Source organism: Bombyx mandarina, chromosome 16, assembly GCF_030267445.1.
Source record: "Bombyx mandarina strain Sakado chromosome 16, ASM3026744v2".
Lineage (NCBI taxonomy): Eukaryota > Metazoa > Arthropoda > Insecta > Lepidoptera > Bombycidae > Bombyx > Bombyx mandarina.
Genome location: NC_143222.1, coordinates 3838602 through 3858095, shown reverse-complemented (window position 1 = coordinate 3858095; position 19494 = coordinate 3838602). Strand labels below are relative to the sequence as shown.

At 34.9% G+C, this 19494-nt stretch overlaps 1 protein-coding gene across 1 annotated transcript in view; it reads right to left on the bottom strand.

The window, feature by feature from the left end:
• Positions 1-16681, bottom strand: part of LOC114252926 (uncharacterized) — a 38739-nt gene extending 22058 nt beyond the window's left edge. Inside the window, exon 1 of the mRNA XM_028187620.2 lies at positions 16342-16681. Coding sequence (XP_028043421.1) covers positions 16342-16514 — 173 coding nt within the window. The 5' untranslated portion in view covers positions 16515-16681. The remainder of the gene's footprint in view (positions 1-16341) is intronic.
• Between the last annotated feature and the right edge of the window lie 2813 nt (positions 16682-19494).

The following is a 19494-nucleotide window of genomic DNA, read 5'->3' as shown; positions in this document are numbered from 1 at the left end:
TACGTCATTTTGTTATACGTATATATATACTCGTATTAATAATAAAAATAAAAATAAACTTTTATTTCAAGACATCATATCTGATAGTGTGTTAGTATTACAAATAACTTAAGAACTATGTTAGTATTTAAATAAATCTATCAACTCCGTCCCTGGCTGTCTCATCAAGCAGCATATGTAGAGCATGCAACTTGATGAAACTACCCAGGGTCGGGCCATCCAGTCTTTCTGCCAATACCCTCAAGACGTTGTTGGTGCTTCCTCCTACTCTACGCATAATGGATGCCACCTTTTTGCGCATTATCGCGAAATAGTCATCAGTGTGTGCATCTACGAACATGCCTGATGCACTACAATAAGGTGGAAGTCTCAACAGCACCCTGAAGGTATTATCTATACTAATATTATAAAGAGGAAAGATTTGTTTGTTTGTTTGTTTCGAATAGGCTCCGAAACTACTGGACCGATTTGAAAAATTCTTTTTCCATTAGAAGCCGACATTGTCCCTGATGAACATAGGCTACTTTTTTAATTTTTTTTTAAATTTTTTTTTTTTTGGTTTCATGTGTTTTAATGTTTCCGAAGCGAAGCGAGGGCGGGTCGCTAGTTTTATTATAATGACGAATGTCAATCTTCATCTACGTTTGAGTCGCTTCGCAAATGACTGACATGTCAGCTGTCAGTCAGCTACCACGAAAATATACTTATCAAATTTTGTATAATCTACTGAAGATATCATCTATATATTAATACGTGAAGCGAAAACTTTGTATCCCTTTTTACGAAAATTGCGCGGACGGAGGAGTATGAAATTTCCCACACTTATACAGAATATAGAGAAGAAGTGCACAATGCTAATATTTTTTTAAAATAGTGCATAAAAGATACATTAAATCAATAAAGAAAACATTACACACACTACATATCATGTATTTGACGCACACACGCATGCATACTATTTATTGTCAAACTTTTGTTCTTGACGTCTGTTGTCAAATTGAGAATAGATTAAATATTGTTTGTTTTTGTTAATATTTTTTTATAGTGTAGTCTTGGCGAAATTTGTGATTATAGAAGTATAAAATACAATCATAATAGTGTACAAACTTAAAATTCCAATTAATTATAGTCGAATTTCGACTACTGCGGGACCCCTAGTTAAAATAAATACACATGGACACATTACGCAATAACATTTATGTGGAATTCGCGCGTTTTGTGCAAATAAAGTAAAAGCAACGAAACGTACTAAGAATGAATCATTATTTGTACGTACTCGTGCTAATCACGAGAACGTTTTAAATTAAGCTAAAATGATTTTTTTTTTTATTACTTAGATGGGTGGACGAGCTCACAGCACACCTGGTGTTAAGTGGTTACTGGAGCCCATAGACATCCACAACGTAAATGCGCCACTCACCTTGAGATATAAGTTCTAAGGTCTCAAGTATAGTTACAACGGCTGCCCCACCCTTCAAACCGAAACGCATTACTGTTTCACGGCAGAAATAGGCATGGTGATGGTACCCACCCGCGCGGACTCACAAGAGGTCCCACCACCAGTAATTACGCAAATTATAATTTTGCGGGTTAGATTTTTATTACACGATGCTATTCCTTCACCGTGGAAGTCAATCGTGAACATTTGTTGAGTACGTATTTCATTAGAAAAATTGGTACCCGCCTGAGATTCGAACACCGGTGCATCGCTCAACACGAATGCACCGGACGTCTTATCCGTTAGGCCACGACGACTTCAAATAATATATAAAAATCCTTTTTTTCTCCTCTAAAATATACGTTTGAAATAAGGTTATAATTTTAAGGTTGTATTTGTATTACGTTTTTTTTCCCCTCAATTTCGTAGTATTTTGGTGAATGATTTCTTTCGAAGCATAACCAAATATGTATTTTTGTACTTAGTATATTTTGTTAAAAGGAAGACGGTAAAAATATCACGACAATACAGTTTAGAATTAATCTATCTATCTATCTCTTAGGTTTATGGCGTTTCCTTTTAGATTTCGCCAATGTCAAGTGTATTTAATACTCTGCTTTCTATAGCGGGCTTCGTGAACGAGCAAGGTCACAGATATTCACTAAGAATTAAGTGAGTAGCTAAGAATGTTTGATGACAGGATCTCTGTTGATTTACCTAAAACAAATAAGACGCACACAATATATATACAGGGGTTAGTTCGATAAAAGACAGACAAACTATTCGTTTTGTACTTTATCACCATTTAATTAGTTACACACAATTATGTCAAATGTCATTCGGCTAACAAAGTTAGTTTAGCTACTAGACTCATGACCGAAATACAGATTATTACTCCTTTGTTTTCTTTTATTATACGTAATCACAATAAATTTAATTGCCGATAAATTTAATTACGTATTTTAAAAAATGTAGCATGTTTTAAGTTAATTAATAATTTTTGTGATTACCTATACAATTTCAGTCACCCAGAATACATCCTGAACTAATTTTGAATTCAGGTTAATATATTATGTTTTTCGCCGGGCTTATTAATTAGCATTGATTGAACTAACTAAAATAATATTATTTAACTAATATTTATTACTTCTTCATTAGAAAACAACGGAGTTGTAGCTCTCGTTAAAATATTTGTTTATAAATAAAACGTACAGAGTAACAAAGCAAACAACCGGTACATTTATTTAGTTCCACTATGCAGTTGTACACTAATGAGTTTGCATTACTGTTTAGTTTAGGGACAAAGTGAGTTTTTGGTATTCTTAAAAAAAAAATTAAAAACCCTTAAATTTTAGGCGGACCGTACACCATATTAGAATCCAAATGAATTTTTCTTTCGATTTTCGAATTATTGATTTTACACTAGCTGACCCGGCAGACTTCGTAGTGCCTCAATCGATAAATAGGTAAAAGGCCGACGGGGGACACATCGAAGGAAAAACAAAATTGTTATTTTTATTTAATTCAATTCCGTGCATTTTCATATTTATCTACCTTTTAAACCTTCTCTGGACTTCCACAAATAATTCAAGACCAAAATTAGCCAAATTGGTTCAGCCGTTCTCGAGTTTTAGCGAGACTAACGAACAGCAATTCATTTTTATATCTAGAGATTTTCATAACATTCATATTGGAATTAAATGATTCTTATTAGATTCGCTCATACAACATTTTCATTGGAAAATTATGATGAAATCACATTATTATTAAAAAATAAACAAAACAATGAAACTTATAATTGAATCATAATATGGAACTCGTAGGAATTGTTTACAAAATTTTCACGTCACAAATATTTCAAGTTCATTCGAATAATATTCGTTATTTAATTCAAACATGGAATGGAATGCGAGTGCGTTCGAAAGCCGATTGTTCTAGAAGAAAGTCATATACTAAATACATGCTACGTACATTCGTCGCGCTATTTGTCAAACTGTCTTCGACCGGATTCGACGTGACGTTTACAATAAAAATTCAAATTTCGCTAGTTCGAAAAACTGTCATGTCTTTTTTTTTTTTTTTTTTTCTTTTTTAGCTTGCACTGTTTGTGCATTTAGCCACATACAAGGGTAAAGGTAGGGAAACAGGAGAAAAAGGAAAAAACGGATAATTAAAAAGAATGGATCAGGTAGGTATTTATATACATAATTACAAAACTGTCATGTTAGTCCAGCAGGAATATGAATGACTTTTTTTTTTTTAATTAACTTTGGGCAGCTTGATCTTAACTCATACAGGATCGTTTCGATATTCAAAAATGTTTGTTTATTATTTATGTCATTTTGAATTGTTTAGTACGCAATTTATAGATTTCCGAGCGACTCGTGTAAATTAATGGAATTAAAAAAACACACGCACAGTCTACGTGTACTCGTAATCTAGTTTCACTTTCGTTCTCATGAAGAAAAACGAAAAAAAAAAGTTACTATTCTATTTTTAAACATTCGAACGTTCTTTTGTTTTGAACTGTTTTGTACGTTCCAGATTTGAAAATGTAAGCGTTCGTTTACACATCGCTTCCAGGCAGTATATCACGGAATGCGTAGTTCCAAACTCATTTAGATATAAGTTGTAATGTTCTTAGGAGACCACTTTAGATAATCCTAGCTGTGAAACCAGTAAATGACACCCACGAAATTCGTCTCGCTCGTGTGCGTATCAAAAACACAAAAGAGCGAGCGAGATGGGCAATTAAGTTTGTTTAAAAACTAGCGTCAATAACTCTCAGTGTTACCCAATATAGGGTAGGGATGTTTACGAGTTTTTAACGATTTATTTTGCATTTTTAATGTATGTGACATCGGTGAAAATAAACAAACGCTAATTATAATTTAATTTCAAGTTTTATCTAATAAGCGTTATACACTTAGTCTAATTTTATGTAGGAGTTTTATCTAATTCGTCCCAATTTCTTGAATATTATTAAATTAGAGGGCTATGTTCGAACTAAATTATTTACGTCACAGGGAAATAAACTTCTAGCGTGCGTCACTAGTGAATTTTTATTTTTAATAGTCAATACGTCATCTCGTAGAAGAAATAAACTGTCATAATTATCTTTAAACGTCATAATAACTTTCAGCCAGTTACATATTATATACTGGTAGTACGTTTATTATTAATAGTAGATTTAATTGAAATAACCTTGATAATGTTGCATACGATGTGTCGTCGTGTATGATAAATAGAATAATAAAAAATAATAGCGTATCTTTTACGTCACTGGGTTTTGTATTTTTATCCTATGTCGCTTAAAGTACTTTAGAATATTATCAACAACCAAACTATGGAGGTTTTAAACAAAGAAAAAAAGTTTTTGGAATTATTACTAGCAATTTTAAATTTAGTAAATACAGCTGTGATTAAATTGACTATATTGAAGACTATTTAATTTTAAGGCGACATTTCGCTCACTACGCGAAATTTATCTTTGTAATTATTAAAGGTCCTTTTTATTTGGCATTAGCCTCAACAGTTCGATGTTCTTAATTTAACTTCAATTAAGTTTACTCCATTCGAATAGCCGAAGGAGTTTTTTTTATTTTTTATTGCTTAGATTGTTGGACGAGCTCACAGCCCACCTAGTGTTAAGTGGTTACTGGAGCCCATAGACACCTACAACGTAATTGCGCTACCCACCTTGAGATATAAGTTCGAAGGCCTTAGTATAGTTACAACGGCTGCCCCACCCTCCAAGCCGAAACGCATTATTGCTTCACGGCAGAAATAGGCGGGGTGGTGGTACCTACCCGTGCGGACTCATAAGAGGTCCTACCACCAGTTAAATTGTTATGATATTTTTTCCAATTTTTATACTTCATATAGCTTCAGCTGTAAATTTGCCAAAAAAGTCGCTTAAGCCAAACTTAAGCCCCTTCGATATACTTATTACACATATAATAAAATGTCAGTTAAAAAATTATAATTTAATAGCTTCGTCGGAGATTCTATAGTTTTTTTTATTTTTTTATTTAGCGTATTTAATAGCATTGTCATCGTACGCCCTAATTACGTGTTCGATGCAACATGTCATGTGAAGTTTGTCTTTGATAACAGTAATATTGATACTCTATTTAAGTTCGTTAGTACATTTGGCTTCTAATTAGATTTGAATTGTAATTGGGTTGTTATTTTTTTGTATGGCAGCGCTCATAACTCCGGTCGCACTGTTTCTACGCTATCGTGCGGCATCGATGGCCTAATTGGTAATACGAGCTGTATCGGATTCCCGGAGACTGCAACCAAACCTTCCAGTTCGTCACCCATCAATTATACAAATGAGTTCAACAATTGAGAACCAGCGTTGTGTTGTAGAAAAAACAGTTATTTTTTGGTAATTAATGATGTTGGGTATTTTGTGTTTATTTAAGTACCACAATAAGTCTGAAAGTGGCACTTGTGACAGAGAAGTTGAGAAGTGCCCGTTTGGGACGGTATGGACATGTGCTGAGACAAAATGAAAATGAGGTTGTTAAGACAGTTTTAACTATGAATGTGGAAGGCTTTAGAGGAAGAGGTAGACCTCAGAAGAAATGGATGGATTGCGTGAAAGACGATATAAGTAAGAGGGGAGTGAGCGAAGAAATAGTATATGATAGAGGAGTATGGAAGGAGAAAACATGTTGCGCCGACCCCAGGTGACAAGGGCAGGAGAACGATAATGATGATATGTACCACAATACTTCGCTCTGGTGCATTGATTTAATGATACGATTGTGAGTATAGGTAGACCGTAATTCCAATAATTTCTAATCAAATCTGTACTTACTGTCGAAGGGTAAAAAAAGGGTGGAATTCTCGCTGTCAATCAATCCAACGAAAGTCATTTTTCTTTTTTACCGCAAAAGAGAATAGTAATAGTAACATTTCAAGGATAAAATTTTCGGATCACTGAAGAATGGTAACCTGAAAAACTTCGATATAAGAAGAGAGTTACTATTTTCGAATTATCGTTAAAAATAAAAACGATTGATGGAATGTTTTAGATCAATTTGACGTCTTAAAACGAATGTGTTGGTGTAAAGCGTGAGTCAGTACTTCAGAGAGAAGTTACCGTTTCGGAATCAAATCGCTTTAACGATACAAGCTTCAGTTAATGATTAGTTTACGTCGAATATAAAAGAAACGAATGGGTTTTTTTTTTAGTTTGGCAATTATCTACTGTCAGATACAAAAGAGTTTGTTACACTATCGAGTACTGGCAACGGAAGATACTTATTTTTTTTTTTCAGGTTTTCATCTATAACTTTTATTGACATTATAATATTATTATGTGAGTCTCGTATTTTATCAACGGATGAAAGGCTACCTAACTTAAGCGACATTTTTGTAACTATACAGAAAAGCCATTTAAAGTTTAAAATTTGGAAGATATATCATAACAAAAAAACTTCATCAGCTATTTGAAGGAATCAAACTAATTAAAGTTCTATTAAAAGAAACGAGCTTTTGATGCTGATGCCAAATAAAACGCAACTTTAGTTACAAAAATAAATGTTGCATACTAAGCGAGATCTCGCTTAAACAAAATATCAAAATATATTTGCGGTAGGCAGCGGCTTGGCTCTGCCTCTGGCATTGCTGAAGTCCATGGTCGACGGTAACCACTCACCATCAGGTGGGCCGTATGCACGTCTGCCTACAAGGGCATTAAAAAAAAAATCACCCTCGATATAATGATTTAGTGTACATCAAAATGTTTTCTTTTATTACGAAATTAAATAAATACTCAATCTTTCACGGGTGTCAATTTTCAGGTCAACAACATTCCGAAGTTAAAATTTAAGATGGCCGACTCTTAAAAATTCCATGTAGTTTCGTAAGAGGACTCACACTAGGTATCATTACAAACTAAAAGATTGCTATTGATCAGATAACTGTTGTATTGACGTCAGTATTTTTTATTATTAACCTATGTTAACGTCAAAGATAAAAATATAGAATTGATTTAACAAAAAATATTTATTGATCGGACCAAATTAGATATTGACCGAAATGTTATCTTAGTCCATATTTGTTTTTCGTTTTTTCTTTTGTGTCACCAAATAAAACAAAAGCCAGTTTTAAAGAACTATTCAAAGCGAATTCAAAAAGAATTGTGTAATTTTATTAATGAACATTTATCTTGACATAATATGACAGTTATAATAATAAATTCCTCAGATAAATAAATCGAGATAGTGACGAATTTACCGGCTTATCGCGCAGGATAAGAGACTCTGTGTTAAATACATTTGATGTCTTTAAACCTTCTTGTGATAATGTAGAAGCAATATTTTATTAAATGTCTGTTGCCCTGTTATTGACAATATATATTTTTATAGAAATAAATAGAGATAAATTATAGCTTAATTGAGAACTTAATTAGAATTTAACATGAAATAAAGAAACATAATTTAATTGTTAATTAATTTTGTATGGAATAAAGAAAGCTTTATTATTGTTATATTGACAAGGAGTGTCTTTGCGGCGTGTAATGATATAACCGTTAGTTTTGATATCTATATATTAATACGTGAAGCAAAAACTTTGTATCCCTTTTTACGAAAATTGCGCGGACGGAGGAGTATGAAATTTTCCACACTTATAGAGAATATGGAGAAGAAGTGCACAATGCTAATATTTTTTTAAAATAATGCATAAAATATACATTAAATCAATAAAGAAAACATTACACACACTACATACCAGGTATTTGACGCACACACGCATACATACTATTTATTGTCAAACTTTTGTTCTTGACGTCTGTGGTCAAATTGAGAATAGATTAAATATTGTTTGTCTTTATTAATATTTTTTTATAGTGCAGCCTTGGCGAAATTTGTGATTATAGAAGTATAAAATACAATCATAATAGTGTACAGACTTACAATTCCAATTAATTATAGTCGAATTTCGACTACTGCGGGACCTCTAGTTATTTTAAACGTTTGCGATAAAATATGTAATTGGCAATCGACTTGTATGTTATTTAAGTTGAGCGTACAATGACTTGCAGTGTGCATTCGTGCATGTGTGTGCCTTGGTTACACAGACCATCAGTGTTATTGATCCCGGCGCATATTGGTTTCTTCCATTCGATAAGGCAGGTTATCCAGCGATCTTATTTGTGTTACGTATTGTATATAAGCAATGGAACGTCGTGTTACATGCCAGTGAGTGATTTAATTAAAATTGTAATTTTGTTTTAGTTCTTAGCACGCGTATTTAGAGTAGGTATGTATGCAACGAAATCTTTGAACGTTGTTTTCATCGACTTCTATATGTAAGGTTAGCTCGAAAATTTGCGCACGCATCAAGGACCGATGACAAAACAATATAAAATTTTTTTTCATAACTCTTATACCAAGATACGGTTTCGACAAGATAAAAAAAAGATGAAATTAATTGTTAATTCGTTTTCCTGTTTAAGCTTGTGTTTAGATTAATTTATTTAATATTGTGTATTAAATATTTAGTTGGTATTACGGTTATATCGATGGGAGAAAAGCTATTCGGCTTAAGCGAGATTTATCTTTGTAATTAAAGGTGCTTTTCTATTCGATATTAGTATCAAACAATTTGATGTTTTTAATTAAACTTCAATTAAATTAACTCTGCAATATAGCACTGTGAAATATAGTATATAATAGCCGAAGAAGTTTTTTTTAATGATATTTTTAAACAAATTTTAAACTGCAACTTTTTGCAACTTTACCGGAGAGCCATTTACTCTCCGGTAAAGTTGCAAAAATGTCGCTTGAACCAAATATTATTTCATCGCTCGATGTGATATTTACAAACATTGAATGAGTTATAATTCGGAAGTCTGAAAGTGGCACCTATGACAGAGAAGTTGAGAAGTGCGCGTTTGAAATGATATGGACATTTGATGAGACGAAATGACAGTGAGGATGGAATGTGGAAGGCTTAAGAGGAAGAGGTAGACCTAAGGAAAAATTGATGGATTGCGTGAAAGACGATATGTGTAAGAGGGGAGTGAGCGAAGAAATGGTATATGATAGAGGAGTATGGTAGGAGAAAACATGTTGCGCCGACCCCAGGTGACTGGGAGAAGGGCAGGAGAATTATGACTGAATGAGCTATAAATGCGTTTCTTAACTTATTTTACCTTTATACACAAATAAGATTCTCAGAAAGGGTAGATGAAATACGTCAGTAGGCTTTTGTTTTTCATTAAAATGCCCACAAAAGCTTCGGTTCATTTGGTGGTAGGCTATTTTAGCCTATAGAAAACACAGTTCGAATGACGTCATCGACCTGGTGACTTGCATAACCTCTAGGATGAATCTTGCTTGATATAAATAAATATGCAAGACAAATGAGTAATACCTACCCGGGCATATCGGTAATGACATTTATAATATTTACGCTAATTGATTTATGTACTTTTTTTTTTAAATAGAATAATAATTCGTCCATTTGTGACCACGTGCTCTCTCACAAGACACGTTTGAGATAATATTAAATTATTCGTAAATTGTAAACGCAGTGTGGAGGTCGCATAGCCACTCTTTAATTCATCGAACATAAAAAAATTATCAAATGTATTTATTTATCACACTTCATGTGATTATAAGTATTGGCGAACTTAATGCCCGCAGGATTCATTACCAGTTAACCAAACGTAACGCGGATAATGTTATGATAGGTTTTTTTTATTGCCCTAAACACCAGTAAGCAGCAATGCATAGCATCATTCAAAATGAATGTCGCACACAAAGAAAACATACTCATACACAAAAAGAAAAAAGATCTAAATATATTTATATATTTTTTTGTAATATGAATATACTGACATCAACTTAATAAGAACGCATCAATTCAAAATGATTATTCAAAGTGTGGTAAGTATTATTCAGCGTATTTTTACTATCAACAATGTTCTAGTATACATAATATAACAGTTTCGTAATTCTAAATCGAACAATGGGGCGATCCGAAAACCTTTAACATTGAAGTTTGAACAATTATTCTTCAATGAACATTAGTGATTAGATTAAAAAACAGTTTTTGTATAATCTATGAATGTCATTACGTGTTAACCAACCTCAATTGCTCAAACTAGTTAATTCAGTAGACAAATTATTAGAGATTACGAGTTTAAAAGGACGCGTGGTTTTTTTTTTTCAATTGCGCCGTTTCTTGTTACAAAAAGGTAAATGAAACGATTATTATCGGCCAAAATCTTATTCGTTTAAGGAAAATAAAAATTGAACAAACAACACTAAATCAACATCGCGAATAACACGAATTTTTAGTGGCAGATTTTTTTTCTTCTTTCCATAACAAAATTTTGTTTTTCTTTTTGCGTGTCGTGCCCTTTCAATTAACATGTTACGGAATTCGCGAGTCTTGTGACAGTTCGAAAATAAATCGCAAAAGTGCGGATGTGTGCGTGTACAAACTGAGAAATGATCTAGAAACGGAGCGCTAAAAGTCTTAACGATTGATCAAAAACTCTATAATGTAGAGATAAACTCTACTGTGTACTTTACAATATAGAGTCAATGATCACATAACCCTTGCTCTCTTTAAAACTACATATTATATTCAAATTATTTTGTTTGTAATTATTGTTTGACATTCAAATGACGTACAATGCAAATCTAGATTATTGAGGTTGGAAGCTTTTAGTATCAAAAACAGGCACCACTAGATATGCCTAATGCTGAGATTTACGTATTAAAACGAATGTGTTGTATTTTTGGGTTATCGGTAGTAAATTAAAAGAGATAAAGTCCGCACGGGTAGGTACCACCACCCTGCCTATTTCTGCCGTGAAGCAGTAATGCGTTTCGGTTTGAAGGACGGGGCAGCCGTTGTAACTATACTGAAATCTTAGAACTTATATCTCAAGGTGGGTGGCGCATTTACGTTGTAGAATTCTATGGGCTCCAGTAACCACTTAACATCAGGTAGGCTGTGAGCTCGTCCACCCATCTAAACAATAAAAAAAACACTTTTACAATTTAATCTCTCGGATTTATGGTAATCTCTCTCTCTCGATCTTCATGGTCACGGACGACTCACATGCTTAGAGTATACATAGCTTGCTTATGTATACTCTAAGCTCACATGCATTTAACAACTGCTATGTTGAAATCATGACAAAAAACTTCTTCAACTATATGAATGGAGTAAAATTAATAGTTATATAATAGTAAAATAATTAATAGAGTAATAAATCGCGTCATAAGCTCAAGCATATTATTATTTTCGCTGTTACTTAAAAAAAAACGTACCTGCGAAGTTTCTATTTTTAAATTTCACTATTCTACACAATTATTTTCTTATCTGATTGGCTAATGGACAAGTGACAATGACGGGTTTCCGTTTGACAGCAAATAAAAAAAAAAAAAACGTTTTTTTGGCAAACTATAAAACTTAGCCAAAAATAAATCTCCAGTCTTTGCGAAGGGGACACCGTGAACTGCCAACGAGGTTTGCTATCCAACACGTCATGATACTCGCCGCTGATTGGCCAAGCACTCACAACGGTATTCCATTTCTACAAAGCTACATTATTGAAAGCTTATTTGTAAGTGCTTTATCATATTATTTGTTCATGATGACTACAGTTATTTAAGACTAACAAAAGTGTGCCTGTTAACTGAAAAAGAAGACATGAAGATATTTTATAGAAGACTAGCGACCCGCCCTCGCTTCGCTTCGGAAACATTAAAACACACATGAAACCAAAAAAATAAAATAAAATAAAATGAAAAAAAAGTAGCCTATGTTCATCAGGGACAATGTCGGCTTCTAATGGAAAAATAATTTTTCAAATCGGTCCAGTAGTTTCGGAGCCTATTCGAAACAAACAAACAAACAAATCTTTCCTCTTTATAATATTAGTATAGACGAAGAAGATCTATTTTTATAGAAGAAGTTTTATAGAAGACATGAGATGATATTATTTGTCGGTCTGCTTAATTTTATAGGCTGACTGATTGTATTTATTTTAAAGGTTAGGTTTATTTTAATGCATTGTGACAAGTGATTTACAGGATCAGCTGGTACTTATGATGCGGCTATTCGTTGAAAGATATGAAGATGGGACCGGGACGCTAACTGCGGACCTATCAACCTTAAGTAGCGATATGTGGTCTTATATCCCTATCTAGCTCAAACAAATATTCGCCTTGTGTACCGGTGATAAGGCACGTTATAGTTTGTCTACCACTCTTAATCTAATAGACACCTCGAATCTTTGTCAAACTTTTTTTATTATTGTTGAGATGGGTGGACGAGCTCACAGCCCACCTGGCGTTAAGTGGTTACTGGAGCCCATAGATATCTACAACGTAAATGTGCCACCCACCTTGAGATATAAGTTCTAAGTTCTCAAGTATAGTTACAATGGCTTCCCCACTCTTCAAACCGAAACGCATTACTGCTTCACGGCCGAAATAGGCAGGGTGGTGGTACCTACCCACACGGACTCACAAGAGGTCGTACCACCAGTAAAAACTACATTGACGGTTAAAATATATTTTGAAACAAATACACGAAACTTTACTTCTACAATGCTAAAGTGTCATGGTGAGTTGATTAAAATCAATTGTTTCATGATCCTAATAATAATTAGATACGTCATTTATACAATTGCTCTTTTACGACGAGCCGCTAATTATTTCTGAAGAAACGCCTTTTAATTCCTTCGCTTAATTGGTTCTATTCGATGTCCATTGCGGCCCCACACTCGTTAGTCTTTGATCTACTGAATTGTGTACGTTAATTCGCCAAGATCCATTATTTATTGTTTGTGCGGATTCTAATGGCAATCCGAAGCTACCGCATTGCATCATCTACGCATCTTAATGAATTTTAACTACACTAAGTTAAATTTGATTCCTTGAGCTTAAAAGATAGAGATAAAAAAATTGTTTCGGTTTTTTGTTTGTTTTTTTTTAGTCGTGATTTTGTGTTTTTCAACCTAAGATTGCTTCCAAGAAATAGTAGATATGCGAGAAAATTTTAATAATAAATAATTGATCTTTAGGTCGCGACACCCAGAATAAAGATAAATTAATCACGCAACATAACAATTAGCGCGGAAGCGTTTTTAACAACAATTATCCTCTTCGCTTTTGGGATTTGAATAAAAATCCCAAAAGGCGATCACGTTCCAGATTCGTGTTTTTTTTTTTTTTTAACGACCGAATAAACAAAGTCGTTTCCTTGTTACTTTCACGGAGAATAAACAACGTGTTTATAGACTAACGTGCCGATTTTAATCCGCAACTAAACGGAATACAAGCAAACAAAGTCTTTTAGTACATTCACGGAGTCGATTGATCGATTTATGTTCGTTATCTTGTTACAAACGTACGCTTAGTGGAAAAATAAATTAACCTGGTTTAAAAACTGAAATAAAAAAAAACAGTTTTAAACAGAAAACTGAAATTTTTGTTTTATTAATTTCACTTTTTTTTATCTTGTTGATACTGGTCAGGATATTTGAAGAGTAAGTAAGACATATCGAATTGACCTCCGATAAAAGGACAGAGAGGGAAAAAGCTGTGTTAAGATCCAAGTTTTTGCTGGAACTTTTGCTAGTCGGTTTTGATGTAGAATTTCTAAACCGGATGTAAACATTAATGTAATTTTTCGAAGTCTCCTTTGTTTTTTGTTATTATTTTGTTTGTGTCAATTGTGTGTGTGTGCTTACCATTTTTTGAGATGCTATTTTAGGCGACACAATAAAATTTTTGCAATGTGTTTTTAAAAAGACCGTTTATTATTGTTCATAGGCCACTAAATATCTTAAAATCCTAAGTTCAAGCTCATTTTGTATTTCCAGCTCTTCAAGACCGCTCGTAAAAGGAAAATTGGTATTGACAACATCAGGGATCAATTCCAAATTATCAACGTTTAATATTTTGTTAATAATAACAACGTTAAATACTTCACACTTGAAGAACCTCAAATATCTCATTACATATAGAGAAGAGGGCTGGACCTTTATGCTGTAAAACTGACCAGCTCTGAAGCCGACAGGTTCTGAAGTTGAGACCGTGCATCAGTAAAATATTATGTGGTGCGCTCTTACACAGATGGAGCGTAGATTTGTCAAGAGTGGGTGGCAAGAAACGGATGAGGAGAGGTCAAGATCGGGATGAGTCACGTAAATTAGGAGAGGCCTGTGTCCGTTAGTGGGCTGATGATGATGATAATGAAATGAGTAAAGGATCAACAGCTGCTAATGGTGCCTATAAAGACCACAATACCCGTATCTTGTACGTGATATCAAGTACATTCATCCACTTCTATAATGCTAGGTGCTTTTAGGTACCACAAGCACCGGTCACCGTCCTCGTCAAACCCGTCGCTTGCGACGAAGGGCTCGACGAGCGAATTAACCCATAGACACAGTCCACTGGGTATCTCGCCGGATCTTCACAGTGGGTCGCGTTTCCGATCTGGTGGTAGATTCTCTTGCTAGGGCCAGTGTAAGCAACACTTCGGTTTGAGCCCCGTGAGCTCACCTACGTGTTAGGGCGAAGCTGAAATAGCCTTTCAAGGCTATCAGCCAAGGTAGGAAATTTATTTGTTAGATAACTGATTATTGATAATTTTCTACATCCAAAATAAAGTTAATTAAATCACATTGAATGAACGAAGATCGTTTATGGCCTTAACCGGAACTTGAAAGGCCAAAGACAAATTGGCTAAGAATTAATTTGGGTTTTTTTTTAAATAACGAATCACTTCATTGGCATTCGCCGTCTAATGGACTTCCAATCTTAAACATTTATGGAAATAAATTTACAACAAACTGTTTTTAATGAAAATAAATAAATAAAAACAGTATCTTATTAAGATTAAATTCGTTTATTTATTGTATAATCAGAGATATCAGTTTTTAGATTGTTTTCAAGATAAAATTGTAATGCAGTTCTTTTTTTTCTAAGATATTTTTTAATCCATAATAAGCAACAATTACAATTCAAAAAATCAATGCATCCGTGGTTTGCGTTCGAGTCAAAGAAAATTTAACAACGAATATGGATAAGACAATTAAAATGACTTATCTTTACTTGATTATAATTAATATACGTGAAATAATGAATGCTCAGTACAAAAATCTCTTGGAGAAAACAAATAATATAACCCGATACGGTAGTTACAGTGGACGACTGTAACAGAACGGTTTTGTTTTTGTCTGAATGTCAATCGTTCAAAGCATGACCTTATTGACTGATGAAATCATTCAAGAGGAAATAGAAACACAATATCCAAAGCAAGCAATCGTAAGCTGTTACTTAATTTAAACAAAAAAAATATTTTTCTTGGTACTATCTCTACTAGTCTGAAGCTCGCAAGTCTTAAGGTATGGGAACGCAGAGAGCACAGGTAGACCGAGTCAACGATACTAATCGTCTAATAATACCAGGAGTCTTGGCTTCAGCCCAACTTAGGGATGCTGAACGCCAAAAATCAAAAATAAAAAGTTAAACCGCTTGTTTGATGTCTGCCTTTGTGTGTGTTTTTACGCGATGATTCCTTTATTCGATTCACTTGTTGATCGGTGTTCTATTGTTTGTCGTTACTAAGTAAACAGTTCGTTAGCAACAGAGCTGCGTTGTCTTTCTACATTCGAGTCGTGTCGAAAGTCGATTATCACTTTCGCTAATCCTTAGTACTTAGTTCATATGTTTGATGTGTTACGTTCGAAACTCGATGTCTCGGATCTGACAGTTTGATTGCTATCCCCCGAATTACGATCGACGACATATTTTTTTTTTTTGCATTAATTCCAGGTCATAACAACCTTGGTGCTATTCGTGTTTTACAACGTCCTGTATTAAATTATATTTTAATGTTCGATAACTTACCGATTCGATATAGTTCTGAGGCCGGGTCGCCTGCAGAAGACGAGTAGGGCGAGCGAGTTTGCCGCCGTCGACACAAGGAACAGCGCTAGGAGTAATATCTCCTCCACGAGTCGATCCTTCGCGTCCATCCCCATCAGAGCTTGTCCCGGAGACATGAGCGTCGACTGTTCCATATATATATCATCACTAACACAAAACACTTGCAACTCAACACTTGGTTCGATTGTTTCGATTTGCACTGTTTGTCGTGTGAAGTGAACGAGAACACGCAGGACTGAGCGACCGCGTCTTTCTCGTCGCGTTGTCTGATGACAACTGAGCGGTTTTGAAACGGAATGGTTGCGAGTCGCGAGTAACCGGAGTAGCGTGGTTGCCCCCTCCACTCGACCGGTACTTGACGGTGTTGTCGAGAAAATCCGCGATTATATCGGTCAACACACCGCAGGCTCTACCGCGAGACACCGCGACTGTGATGCGGCAGAGCCTAATTCTGACCTCCTCAACTTTGACCGGCAACCAAAATAATTAAAAAAAAACTTGGCATATTCGTTACTCTTCAATCTTATACGTGTTTTTAATTCCAATAAATCTAGTTCATTAATGAATTGGAATTATACAAAAACAGTAGAGTCGCTTGTTAAATGGAGTAGTAAAGTGAAAAAATTGAGTTCGAAATTTAGAGATAGAGCTCTCATTGCACACACCCACAACAGCCTTTCGATTAGAGATGATGTTTCTGGCATGAACCATTTCAAAAGGTGTGGCCAAACCGACCTAGTTTAAATAAAGCTTCAAACTCAGAACCGTTTTATCAAAAAGACATGATAATATTTAGAATCTTAACAGTAATTGCGGAGACCTTTTTTGAATACCAAATCGCGGAAACTACCGTTTTTTATCGCTGACTCAAAAGACGAACGACGAAACTTCTTTGGACCTTATAATCAGGTGCTATAAAGTTAGTTTTTGTACGCGACAAACATGATTTGCCCGGATCTATTCGTTCAACAACTTAGTCCTTAACTCGGTGATCTTAAAATTGATTTTCGCTCGTTTATCTTAACTTATCACAAATTAAAATATTCGATGGTGTGTTCAGAGTTAATCCACGAAATTCCGAACCGGTTTTATGAAATCACCACATCGACGTCACATTGTAGACTATGCGTAAACAAACAAGCTTTTTAAATCCAAACATTAGAGATATACGATCGGATTTAGATGATTACAACTTTTAATAACGCATGCTTCTATTGTATTGTGGATATTTTAGGGACAATCATTACAATTTTATTTTCGTACAATAAATGAATAATCAATAATAAGGAGTCGTCGTGGCCTAAAGGATAAGACGTCCGGTGCATTCGTATTGAAGTGATGCACCGGTGTTCGAATCCCGCAGGCGGGTACCAATTTTTCTAATGAAATACGTACTCAACAAATGTTCACGATTGACTTCCACGGTGAAGGAATAACATCGTGTAATAAAAATCAAACTCGCAAAATTATAATTTGCGTAATTACTGGTGGTAGGACCTCATGTGAGTCCGCGCGCTATTTCTGCCGTTAAGCAGTAATACGTTTCGGTTTGAAGGGTGGGGCGGCCGTTGTAATTATACTGAGATCTTAGAACTTATATCTCAAGGTGGGTGGCGCATTTACGTTGTAGATGTCCATGGGCTCCAGTAACCACTTAACACCAAGTGGACTGTGAGTTCGTCGACCCATCTAAGCAATAAAAAAATCAAACTCAGACGATTATTAGGATTAGGATTTCGTAAACGAACATGTAACCCAGCTAGTTTGTTGTCCAGACTATTTCGACTTTAAACCGATCGCTACCAAACTTCACTTTTTTCCCATAGATAATATATAGTAATAATAGCTCGTCCTCACAGCACATCTGGTTTTAAGTGGTTATTGGAGCCCATAGACATCTATAACGTAAATGCGCCACCCACCTTTATAAGTTCTAAGGTCTCAAATATAGTTACAACGGCTGCCCCACCCTTCAAACCGAAACGCGTTACTGCTTCACAGCAGAAACAGGCGGGGTACCTAATCGTTGGTAGCCTAAGGGGCTATTCCAACTTCACGCGATCCGGTAGGTGAGCTCACGGGGTCAACCTGAAAGAACTAGCTCTAGCAGGAGCAGTGCTTTGCTGAATATAATACCGAATCGGAATCGCAATCCACTGAGAAGATCCGACGAGAAACTCAGTGGGTTGTGTCTGCGGGCAAACTCCGTAAAATTACCGACCCTCTAAATCAAATTGAAGATTCTCTGGAAGTATTATTGACACACAGCTGTTTTCTAGTTTACTAGGAGATTTTAAAATAAATACAAAAAACAGTTCATCCATTGACGATATTTTTGTTGTTTCTTTGATGTAATATGATGGAAAACCGCCTATAGGTGATGTCCAATGCGAATTTCTTTAACATTATAGAGCTTTTCTCAAATATATCGAATGTATGCTAAAAAAAATTATTGCCCTTGTAGGCAGACGAGCATACGGCCCACCTGATTGTGAGTGATTACCGTTGCCCATGAAGTTCAGCAATTCCAGGGACAGAGCCAAGCCGCTGCCTACCGTTATAAATTCGAGTTAATATACAAAAAAAATACGCTGAAGCTTTGAAAATGTTAGTTTTTTTAGCGATTTTATTATCTCAGATAAGAAGATTAACGCGCGCTGCACTCCGAGCCGCCAAATACGGCTTTTATGAATGTATACAATTATGAAAATGTATATCTGTGGTTTGAAACTTTATACAGATCTTTCATAAGTATTTTTTAAGGTCAACCTAGTGCTGAGTGGTTACCGAAAACCTGCCTATTTCTGCCGTGAAGCAGTAATGCGTTTCGGTTTGAAGGGTGGGGCAGCCGTTATAACTATACTTGAGACCTTAGAACTATAATATCTCAAGGTGGGTGGCGCATTTACGTTGTAGATGCTTATGGGCTCCAGTAACCACTTAACACCAGGTGGGCTGTGAGATCGTCCACCCATCTAAGAAATAAAAAATAAAAAAATTACAGTGTCAATCCCAGCCATCTCCCAGCGTGAGGTTGAAACTCCGTTCGTATTATCTAACGGTTCAACCGATGTTTTTTTTTTATTGCCCTTGTAGGCAGACGAGCATACGGCC